Genomic DNA, 12,759 nt, shown 5'->3' with positions numbered 1-12,759 from the left:
GTTTATTTTATATAGATATAGTACTTTTTATCTGCTAATTCCGAACTCCCAAGTTTGTCCTGCTACCCCCAATCCCCTTGAGTAACTGTAAGTTTGTTTTCTATGTCTGTGTCTTTCTGTTTTGTGAATAAGGTCATTTGTGTAATTTTTTTAGATTTCACAGATAAGTGATATCTATCATACGATATTTGTCTTTGACTTACTTCACGTAGTATGATTATCTCTAGATCCATCCATGTTGCTACAGTGGCATTATTTCCTTCTTTTTTATGGCTGAGTAGTATTTCTGTGTGTGTGTGTGTATGTATATATACACCACATTTTCTTTATCCATTCATCTGTCCATGGACATTTAGGTTGCTTCCGTGTCTTGGCTATTGTAAATAATGCTGCTGTGAATATTAAGGTGTGTGCATCTTTTCAAATTAAGAGTTTTCCCTGGGTATATACCTAGGAGTGGGATTGCTAGATCATGTGGTAAATCTATTTTTAGTTTTTTAAGGAATCTCCATACTGTTTTCCATAGTGGCTACACCAGACTACATTCCCACCAACAGTGTAAGGGGGTTCTCTTTTCTCCATACCCTCTCCAGCATTTATTGGTTGTGTACTTTTTAATGATGGCCATTCTGATGGATATGAGGTGATACCTCATTGTAGTTTTGATTTACATTTATCTAATAATTAGCAATATTGAACATATTTTCATGTGCCTATTGGCCTTCTGTATGTCTTCATTGGAGAAATGTCTGTTTAGGTCTTCTGCCCATTTTTTGATTGGGTTGTTTGTTTTTGTTACTGAGTTGTATGAGCTGTTTGTATATTCTGGGAGTTAAGCCCTTGTCAGTTGCATCATTTGCATATATTTTCTCCCATAGGTTGTCTTTTCATTTTGTTTATGGTTCCCTTTGCTGTCCAAAAGCTTACAAGTTTAATTAGGTCCATTTGTTTATTTTTGCTTTTATTCCTATTGCTTTGGCAGACTGACATAGGAAAAATTGCTGCAGTTTATGTTGGAGAATATTTTGCTTATGTTCTCTTCTAGGAGATTTATAATGTCCTGTCTTATATTTAAGTGTTTAAGCCATTTTGAGTTTATTTTCGTGTATGGTGTGAGGAAGTGTTCTGACTTCATTGGTTTACGTGTGGCCAGCTTTCCCAGCACCACTTGCCGAAGAGACTTTCTTCTTTTCCGTTGTATATTCTTCTATCATTTATTAAAGATTGACTGTAGGTGTGTGGGTTTATTTCTGGACAGTCGGTTCTGTTCTGTTCTGTTGATGCATACATCTCCCCCCAGCACCCAATACCACACTTTTAATTACTATAGCTTTGTAGTATTGTCTGAAGTCTGTGAGGGTTATGCCTCCAGCTTCATTCTTTTTCTTCAATATTGCTTTGGCAATTCTGGGTCTTTTGTGATTCCATAGAAATTTTAGTATTATTTGTTCTATTTCTGTGAAAAAGGTTCTGGGTAATTTGATAGGGACTGCATTAAATATGTAGATTGTGATTTGTAATTCCTTGATGACTAATGATGTTAAGCATCTTTTTTATGTGCTTATTAGCCATTTGTATATCTTCTTGGGGAAAATGTCTTTTAAGGTCTTTTAAAAAATTAGGTTATTTGTCTTTTTATAATTGAATTGTAAGAGTTCTTTATATATTCTGGATAGGAGATCATTTTCAGATCTGATTTGGAAATTCTTTCATTCTGTGTGATGTCTTTTTTTACTCTTTTGATAGTGTTTTAAAGCACTGGAGGTTTTCTACTTTTTCTTTGGTTGCTGTGTTTTGGTGTGTCATATCTAGGAAACCATTGCCTAATCCAGTGTCATCATGACTTACTTCTGTTTTCTTCTAAGACTTTTTTAGTTTTAGCTCTGACTTTTAAGTGTATGATCCCACTTTGAGTTACTGTTTGAATATTAAGTAGTAGTCTAGCTTCATTCTTCTGCATGTAACTATTTAGTTGTACCAGTACCATTGGCAAATATCAATTAACCATAAATATAAGGCTTTTTTTCTGAACTCTTAATCTGTTGTGTTGTTTTATTTGTGTTTCCTTATTCCAATACCACATGTCTTGATTACTGTAGCTTTACAGTAACTTTTGAAATGAGGAAATATGAATCCTCCAGCTATGTTCTTTTTCAAGATTGTTTTGGTTATTCCAAGTACTTTGCACTTCTGTGTGAATTTGAAGATCAGCTCCTCCATTTCTGTAAAAAAAGCCAACTGGGATTTTGATAAGGGTTACATTGAATCCGTAGATCAATTTGAGGAGTATTTTCATCTTAATAATAACATGTTCTTACATTTTCCTTTTTTAGTTCAAAAATAAATAACATGAACTATGTGTAAATTTTAAAAAACGAATCCATTGAAAAACATAAATAACATGAGCTGTGCCCTCAGCTGGCTTACAGTTTAGTAGAGTTACGTTAAGAACTCAGCTAAGTAGTATAATATCAGTAATAATCATAACAAGAATATTAGTACTACTTACTACTAGTAATAAAATATTTATTGAATTTTTGCTATGTGGTAGTCTCTGTAATTACCTCTTTTACTAGTACTATCTCATTTAACCCTCACAACATTTTTTTTCACAAATGATTTTTTTAAAAAGCCATATAAAGAAGAATGTGGTAATATTCTAAAGGAGGTGAAGCGAGAGCATACTGATTTTAGATTTTATCAAGCAGAGCTTTGAATTAGACTTTGAAAAGCAAGTAGGATTTTGATGAAAAAGAGTGGAGTTTGGGAAAAGCTGCCTCCTGAAGAAATAGCTGTTTTCTGCATCTTCTTGTAGCACCAAAGGAATTTTGTTGATGATGATGGTGGTGGTTGAGGTATGTGTTTACGTGGCAGGACTTGCTCACATTTGTAGGGTAAGAAAACAGAGGGAAAGGGTAAGTTGGAAGATATAGGAGAAAATGGGGATAATGATGACCCAAGGCCTCTATTAAAGTGGCCCTAAACACTCAGTGCTAGTACTGAATTGAGAGCAGAAGAAGGATGGGGAAAGAGGTGGAGAATTGCTTGGACAAAAAAAGAAGCTTTTATTTGATGGCTTTGATCTTCAAAGTAAATTTGAAGGTAATGCTATTTTCCTAGTGAATTAAAGGTTGGGGGATGACGTTAGGAGCCAGAAAAGCATAGAAAAGTTTGGAGTAATTGTTGTGAGGAATGTAATACGAGTTTAAAATGAGTAAAACTAATTTCCATGAATTGGTAATGGAACTAATTAGCCTAGTTTTTGTTTTTTTTTTTTTCCTTCAGCAATGTGTGGTAACCTGAGAAAAAGAAAGGAATAATTAAATGATAAGATTTACCCCCAATTGGTATTTGTCAAGCAAGTTGGTAAAAGAATAAGAATTAACCAGACAGTCTAAGATGTTGCTGTGGCATTGTTGAAATGGTGAGCCACAAAGTATGGGAAGTAAAACAACAAAGAAATCTGAGAAACTGTAAGGGGTTAATAATGTTGACCATGAACAGATTAGTGTGATAGTGAGGTTGAAATTTAAGAAGGTGGAATAAGTATGTGTGCACAGGGTTTTGGGAGGTTCCAAAGTGGGATCTTGTCATCATTTGGGATTCTTTTATAAAGAATTTTAAGTATCTCTGGAACTTAAAGGTATAGTGGAAAAATGCCTCTACAGAGAGGCTTAGACAACTTTAAGGCAGGAGTAGTTAAAAGAGTAATCAACATCCACACTGAATGCAGCAAGACTAATGGGGTGAAATGAGCCAAGCCAGGTACAAAACAAGGTAGGCAAGTACCTTGGTAGATTGCACCTATGAGGATGGAGAGAGGTGGAATGAGTAAATGTTCTGTACTTAAGAAGAGGAAGAGCTATTGACAAATGCAGGAAGATAAGAGATTGTAATCCACGATGGCGGGAACAATATATTTTCAAAAATTAAGGCTAAGATTTTGATAAATAACACTCAGAACACTTGTTGACATTTATTACTTTTCCTAAGCCTAACTTTATATAGAAATGTACTTTCCCAGATGACAGAAAATAATATTTGATCTATGCAGGGAGGAATCTTTGTCTCCCAGGCTACATATATATAACCTTCAAAGGGTAGGAATTGTGTTTGTCTTTATTTTTGTAGTCTGAGCCCCAAATAGTACCAGGCACAGCTTTGCTCAGTATTTATTTATTGAATAATTGAAGGCTCAACAAGTGGGTCACATTGAAAGAGATGCCCTTGAGTAATTAGCCTATGGAACTGAAAGCTAAATAGAAATACAGCTCAAAAAATTTTGAATTGATTTGGTTATAATGCCTTGAAATGCTGTGAAACATTTCAGGGTTCAGGGTTGGACAGCTAGTAGTAGATTATAAAGAGGAGGACATTTTGATGTAGTTTAGACCCTTTACTTCAGTAGCTCATTTTAGTATTTTCCCTCCCCCACTGCCAAAAAATTATGTGGTAAGATCAAGTATCAGGTGTGGTGGCCCTTAGTGAAATGAAGTTTCTCCGTTATTCTCCTCTACCTTTAATAATTCTCCCTTGCCTGTAGAATGAAGTTCAGGCTTCATAGCATAGTATGTGCACTCTCTACATGCTGGACCCTTACCTACTCTTCCAGTCTTAATATTTGTTCCCCTGTGTTCCTATTCTTCACGTAAATTCCGCAAACATGTATTGATCCCTTGCTATGTCCCAGGTAATGTATGACATTCAGCTATGCTAGTCTATAGTTTTCCTCTGTGTCTCAAAATATATTACCTCCTTACTTTGTGATAGAATTTTTCCTGTACTACACAGTACTCTTGTCTCCCCACTTAACTCCATCTATCTAAATACCAATGTTTTAAGGTCCGCCTCTTTCCTTATTCCTAACTCGTAGCAAGAACATTCTTTACTTCTCATGTATAGCACTTAAACAAAGAAAGATACATCCATCTGCTGCTCTGCAGCCCAATAATAAACTCCTTGGGTGTTGAGAAATACCATTTTTTTAATCTTTGATCCTCCTTTGTATCCTTTCATAAATGTTTGTAGTATTGCATCTATTTGGGGTAGTAGGGAGAAGTGAATTATGGTATGGAAGAGGGTGATTACCACTGCCTTAAGAACCATGAACGTGCATGTTCCGATTCATTGTCTTTACTTTTGGTATTACTGTTTTCAAGATTTTCTCTTTTAGAATTTGATATCTTGTGTGAACATTTGACTTTATAGCTTTAGTAAAATAAACTTCTAGAAAGGTACTCTGATGGATAATGTCCTCAAAATTTCTTGAATGCAGGATATAAACCCCCTTTTCAAATAAAATTCTATTCTCTAGGCAGTATTTGGTGGGAAGGGGAGACTGTAAGAGATCTCTAGTGAGAAAAATAAAGTATTTTAACTGACAGCAGTTTCAGAAAGAAGGTGGTAGTTATACATCTTCTGCTCCCTGTTGAGGAGGTTTTGGTGGTAATGGTGAGACCTGGCACTATGTACCTTAGTCTTGTTTTTTGTCAAATCTCTCTAACACCTAGTCTTTTCAACCTCTCTTTGTGTTCTTTGGAGAGAGAAAAAGAGACAGAGAAAGATATGAAACTTCATATGCCTACAACTTTTCTGGGAAAAGATAATTTTTAACACAGGGGATATTTATCCTTAATGTAGTATTTTCTCATGTTAGGTGTAGTTTGGAAGGTAACTTGTGATTTGACCAGAAAATTGCAAATAATTTTTTAATTAATATGCATGGCTATTATAGACACATGTGTGTGTCAGTTTTTAGATGTAGTGTATTATAACAAAAGATTTATTAATTTAAAGATAAAAGTACTAATATACAATATTTCCAGCATTTATTTTGTAACTTGTAACACAAAATCCTGTTAGCTAGATTGTAATGAGATTATAATCAGAGACTAAAATTTCATATTTCCTTGTGTTACTATCAGGAAATAATCCAGATTCAATGTAAGTCTACTTTATTTTATAGGCCTATGAAGAATACACCAGCAAGCTAGATGCCCTCCAACAAAGAGAACAACAGTTATTGGAATCCCTGGGGAATGGAACTGATTTTTCTGTTTCTAGCTCTGCATCAACGGACACCGTTACATCTTCTTCCTCTTCTAGCCTTTCAGTGCTGCCTTCATCTCTTTCAGTTTTTCAAAACCCCACAGATGTGTCACGGAGCAACCCCAAGTCACCACAAAAACCTATCGTTAGAGTCTTCCTGCCCAATAAACAGAGGACAGTGGTGAGTCAACTTTTAATATCATCATTGCTTTCCCCTTGTATGTTTCAGAAAGCCTAGTTGTTGAAAATGAAATGTGATACTCAGTGGTCATGCAGATGGAAGCATTCGTTTCAAACAAGAATGGAAGGGACATAATTATTTGGTTCCAAAGTCTGTATTCCTTAACTGGAACAAATTGTATTGTCTTTATTGTCAGATTTGACATTTAAACCTGTTTACCAAACTTGAATCACACTCAAGTCTAAGTGCTAGTTTAGAATCAATCAGAATTTCAAGACTTGAGCTTGCTTGTTGTCTAATATGTCAGTAAGATTCATTCTTTGCCCTTGAGAAATCCCTATTCAGATTTATTATCAGTTGTTAGATTCGTAGTGTGCTGACGTTTTTCCTCTTGTTTACATAACTTTTGATTATTGATCATTCGTATCATCATCGGAACACAGTACTCAGTAAGTAACATATTAAGCACAGTAATCTGTAGGATTATTATCAATGGTCTATATCAAGTGCAACAAGTACTGATGTTGGATTTAATGAATAATGCACCTGTTTACATCTAATTTCTTATAATGTATGTGGTTGCTTTTGATATTAATTTAAAAAATTTCATTTCCAAATATAAACAAGTCAAAGTAATTTTTAAATTTATTCCCTCAGACAGCATTAGTTTATGCTGCTTCTTCATGGAAAAAGTTTGCTGATGTATGCTGTAGTAGTCCCAGTGGGGTCAGTTTGTCACCTTGTGCAACATAGGCATATGAATATCAGTGTGTGGAGATGCAAGACTAGGCCTTTGCCTGTGTTACAGAGGGAGTTGGAACTAAGACCCTCACATAAATCTGAGCCTTTGAATAGCTTTACCTTCAGCAAAAGGGTGAATTAGAAGAAAATCTATTCACCAGTACACATTAATAGCAGTGAAACTTGTCTATCTTTGCCAAGGCTCCAGATAAAGGTTAAAGTTACCCTTGTGAATTCTGAAGTATAGACCTGTTCTCATCATAGGGTGGGGTTCATATTGTATTACCTGCATGTTCAGGAATTCTCAACCTAAGAAATTAACATGGCAACTGGTCCTGGAGTGGTACTAACACTTAGGCACTGGGCAGAAGCAAATGCATAACCTTCCTTCGCCCATATCAGACTCATAGAATTCACATAGATGATGCCTCACTGACAAGCTCAAAATCCCATTTTAATATGTAAGAAACAGTCTACCATTAGAGCATTAGAAGAGTTACTAACAGCAGGATTAGACTCCTAAGAAAGAACTAAATAGAACTTCTAGGTGGTCTTAAAATTTAAAACTCAATGGATGACAGTTATCATCTATGAAATATTACTGCTGAAAATGATTGTGTTGAATGTTAAGCTTCTGGACTTTCCATTCTATGAGAAATACAGGGGATAAGGGAAGAAGTTAACACCACAAGGAAGCAATTAGATAAATTCAGAAGGTGGACATCCTATAAGACAAACAGCTTGGACTGAATGTCATGGAGGATGAAAAGATTGGAGATTATTCTATACTAGATAAGACTAAAGAGACGAAACAACCAAATGCAGTGTGTGATCCTGGTTTGGGACTAGTGTGGTCCTTCTTGAGATGGGAAATGTTGCATGTTGACTGAATATGTGATTATGAAATTATTAGTTTTTTGAAGTGTAGTAATAGGAATGTTACTATGTAGGAGAATGTCTTTATTCTTAGGAAATACATGCTTAAGTATTTAGGGGTAAATTGTCAGATGCCTGCAACCCCCGTGCCCTTTTTTTGAAATGAAACTTACATACAGTAAAATGTGCAACTCTCAGGGTACAGCTCAGTGACCTTCTACATGTGTAACTGCGATGCAGATTAAGATATAGAATATTTCTAGTGCTTGAGAGTGTTCTCCTGTATTCTGAATTCTATCTCAGTCAATTTGGAACTTTCAAATGGTGTGATGGGAAACAAAATGTTAAAGAGAGAAAACAAATATCAAAAAATAATGTTAGAATTTGAGAGAATTTGGATGTTAATTGTACCATTCTTTCAAATTATCTGTTTAAAATTTTTCATAATAGAGTTGGAAAAATTCAAACAACATAGAACAAAAGAAAAATAGATAGCTAAAAGAAACAGTTGTCAACTAGGGAAAAAAGGCTAATGAACATATTGATGCTGATTTGAGGATGTAACAAAGTAACACTTTAAATAAAATCTCAATATGTCAAGCTAGTTACAGCATATTACAGAGCAAGAGTTAAAATGCTATACAAAAATTAAAATAAAAATTAGTCATTCCATACAAAAATAGAAATACTTGTTTTTAAAAACTCAAAGGTAGATTGAATCCATTTGAAGGGAGGATTAGTGAACTCTGAAAAGCGAGGAAAGAGAGTCAGAGAAAATATGAGACAGGTTATATGCCTCAAAGGAGTTCCAGAAGGTGAGAATAGAAATAAAGGAGTACAGGGAACTGTATTTAATATCTTGTAGTAACCTATAATGAAAAAATATGAAAATGAATATATGTATGTGTATGTATGGCTGAAACATTACGCTGTACACCAGAAATTGACACGTTGTAAACTGATGATACTTCAATTTTAAAAAATAGATAAATAAAAAATTTTAAAAAAAGAAATAAAGGAGTAGAGCAAAATTCAGAGAAATGATGGCTAATCTTCATGAAAGACTTGAATCTAAGGATTTGGGAAATATAAGCTCTATAAATTATATATAAATCATAAGTTTGTTACATATTTGTTATATAAATAAACCTGAATCCATACTTATTAGATACAACAGAATGAACGAATGTTGTTTTGAAAGCACTTAGGAAAAGATTATCTATAGAAGAATTACACTTAGATTATCAAAAAATTTCTTCATAGCAGCTGTAGAAGCCAGAATACAGTAGAATAATACTCTTAAAGTGCTGAGCAATGCCTGTAAATTGCTTAGCTAAAGTCTGAGTTTAGCTAGCCAGGTACACTATGAATCAAGGCAATTTCCAGATGAGGAGTTCACTTTGCCCAGGCTGTACTTGAAGGAGCCATCCAAAAATTACTTTAGGGAGAAAACTAAACACAGAGGAAGGAATGAAAAATAAGTTAAACTTTAAACTATAAAATTTGCACAAGAACACAGCATTGTAAATCAACTATACTTCAATTTAAAAAATTGTGCAAGAAAATAGAGGAGAAAAAATCTATGACCTGGAATTTGGCAGCAGTTTCTAAAATATGACACCCAAATCAAAATCCCTAATGAACATATTGATAGGTTGTACTTTATCAAAATTAAAAACTTCTGCTTTTCAAAATACAATGTTAAGAGAATAAAAAAACAAACCACAGACTGATAATCTTTGCGAAACATATATCTGATCAAGGACATGCATGTATCCAAAATATATAAAGAGCTCTTTGAAAGCAATAATAAGAAAACAAACAACTCAATTTAGAAATGGGCAAGAGATTTGAACATATTTTACCAGAGAAGATATGTGAATGGCAAACAGACACATAAGAAGATGTTCGGTGTCATGAGTCATTAGGAAAATGCAAATTAAAGACACAAGATACCACCTGCTAGAGTGGCTAAAATGAAAGAGTGGCCATGCCAGCTATTGGTAAGGATGTGAAAAACCAGAATTTTCATACACTGCTGGTGGGAATGTGTAATGGTACAACCACTTTTGAAAACAATTTTCCATTTTATTTAATGCAGTCCCTTTAAAAGCCCCAACAGCTTTTTTGGTGGTGGGGGGGGGGGGCAAAAATAGAAAAATCCATCCAGAAATTCATGTGGAATCTCAAGGACTCCTGAATACCCAATTTTGAAAAAGAACAAAGGTGAAGTCTCACACTTCCTGATTTCAAAGCTTATTACAAAGCCACAATAATTAAATCATTGTATAAACAGACAGACATATAGACCAGTGAAATAAATAACTTGTTTATTATTTCTCTTTTTGATTATAGCCATCCTATTGACTATGAAGTGGTACCTCATTGTGATTTTGATATGCATTTCTTTGTTGGCTGATGATGCTGAGCATCTTTTCATGTGCTTATTGGCTTTTGTTTATCTTTTCTAGAGAAATAATTTACTTCTGTAAGTTTTACATGGCATGCACAAAACTGGGCATAACCCAAATGGTTAAACAAGTTGGTATATCCATAAAATGAAATACTATTTGGTAGAAATAAATGCATTGCCAATACACACAACAGCATAGGTGACTCTCAGAGCAGTTATGCAGAGTGAAAGTAGCCAGACAAAAACAAATACATAGTTTATAATTCCATTTATATAAAAATCTAGAAGATGAAAACTCTTCTACAGTGGCAGAAAGCAGATCAGTATTTGCCTGGGCTTGGAGCTAGGGCAGAAGAGGGGTTACACAGAAGCACAAGGAAATTTTCAGACGGTAATAGGATACATTCATTATCTTGAATGTAGTGATGGTTGTGTGGAATATTCATATACATATATATGTATGTATATATATAAATCAAAATGTATCAAATTATACACTTAAATTATTACAGTTTATTATATGTTTAATTATGCCTTAGTAAATCTCTTTTAAAGCAGGAATGATGAGCCTTTTATAACCAAAGAAAATTGGATATGAAATAGATTTGAAGGAGTGAAAAGAGTATTCAGGATGAGGATGGTCATATTTACAGAAACACTTTAACAGAAAGACATAGAAATTCTAAGAATTATATACATAATAAAAGCCTCAAAATATGTAAAACAACAGAATTACAGATGGAAAAATTCACTTCCCTAGTGGGTGATTTCAACACACCTACTCCAGTAATTGATAGATCAAGCAGGCAAAGTTGGTGCACTTATGGAAGATTTGAACAACACAGTTGTCAGTTTTATATAATAGCCATGTAGACCATGTAGACCTCATCAATACAAGAATACACATTCTTTTCAAGAATGTATGGGAACACTAACTTTCTTTTTTAACTGCATTTTAAGCAAGAAAGGGAATCTCCTCCACAAAAATAGGCTATGATTTTTGAGCATAGTGTAGAAATTAGGAACAATAATGGAAAACTAAATTTTTAGAAATTTAAAGACACTTTTAAATGTCATGTCAGGAAAAAATTCAAAAAAAATCCTAGTCCTATATAAATTTTATTGTTCCATAGAAAAGTAAAAGAGAGAACATTTCCTAACTTGTTTATCAAGTTTGTATATCTTGATTTTAAAACTAAAGATCATTTGATATACAAAAATTAAAGGTTAATCTCATTTATAAACATACTTGCAAAAATCTTTAATAAAATATTGGCAAACTGAATCCAGCAATGTATATATTTTAAAAGAATAATTATTCTAGGAATACAACAATGATTTTTAAAAACCAGTGCAGTTCTTATTAGCAGATTATAGGAGTAACACTGTATGAATAGCTCTAGATACAGTAAACAAAAGACATTTGATGTTATTGAAAACCTTTTTGTGATTAGAAACCAGAAGAACTCTGTAAACTTGGAATAAAAGAGAACTTCCTTGATAAAGGGTATCTACCAAATATGTCTAAGAAGTATTATACTGCATGGTGCATTCTCATTAAAATTGGAAATTGGCAAGATAAAAATGCCTACTACTTAGGGTATGGAATATCCTAGCCAATGCAAAACAACAAGACAAAGAAGTAAAAAACATAAGGATTAAAAAGGAAGAAACAAAACTGTTATTATTTGCAAATAATTTGTCCTACATAGAAAAGCTGCTAAATTATTATAGTAAATAAGAAACTCACCACTTAATAATTAGAATGTGTAATTTTGTTTTAAAAGGATATTGACAGTAGTAAAAATAATAAATGTTTAAGACTTTTATGAAGAAAATTATACAACTTTATTGAAAGACATTTGAAAAGAGTAAGCAATTAAAAGTTACTTTGTTCCTGATAATCTTCCTAAATATATTTCTTTCTAAATGCTGTGCAGTTCCTGTCAGAATTCTAAGAGGGTCTTGTCCCATTCTACCCACCCCATCTGAAAAACTGATTGTAAAATTTATATGGCAGAGCAAAGAGCTACTCTAGAGGCCTTTTCCAAGGATTGACCTATTTTAGTGAAGAAGCATTTACTTGAAGTTCAGTTCTTTTATCTCACTTGGCTTTTATTGTGTTAAAATTCATGTGAAATATACTACTTTTTAAAATGTTGCAGCGATTATTTCATGGTGATGATATTAGAGGTATTTATACTTTTTCAAAATTTCTAACAGATACATTTAACTTTATAATTTCGAAAGTATAATTTTTTTGTTTGTTTTTGTTGGTTTTTTTTTGAGGGGGAAATCATGTTTATTTACTTACATATTTTTTTAATGGAGGTACTGAATATTGAACCCAGGACCTCATGCATGCTAAGTACATACTCTACCACTGAGCTATACCCTCCCCCTCAAAAGTATAATTTTTTTAAAAAGTAATTTAGAGATTTTATGAGATACTCTGTATCAAAAATGAATGTTTATTCATTATTTCTAAAAATAAAGTAAA

General features: G+C 33.4%; 1 protein-coding gene across 1 annotated transcript in view; it reads left to right on the top strand.

The window, feature by feature from the left end:
- The window catches only part of BRAF (B-Raf proto-oncogene, serine/threonine kinase), a 133,823-nt gene that overhangs the window by 61,312 nt on the left and 59,752 nt on the right, over positions 1–12,759 (top strand). Inside the window, exon 3 of the mRNA XM_032484366.1 lies at positions 5,966–6,229. Within this exon, the coding sequence (XP_032340257.1) occupies positions 5,966–6,229 (264 nt within the window). The remainder of the gene's footprint in view (positions 1–5,965; positions 6,230–12,759) is intronic.

The sequence above is a fragment of the Camelus ferus genome, chromosome 7 (genome assembly GCF_009834535.1).
Source record: "Camelus ferus isolate YT-003-E chromosome 7, BCGSAC_Cfer_1.0, whole genome shotgun sequence".
NCBI classification, from domain to species: Eukaryota; Metazoa; Chordata; class Mammalia; order Artiodactyla; family Camelidae; genus Camelus; species Camelus ferus.
Note: the sequence above shows the minus strand (reverse complement) of the source record. Positions and strands in the feature narration are given on the sequence as shown.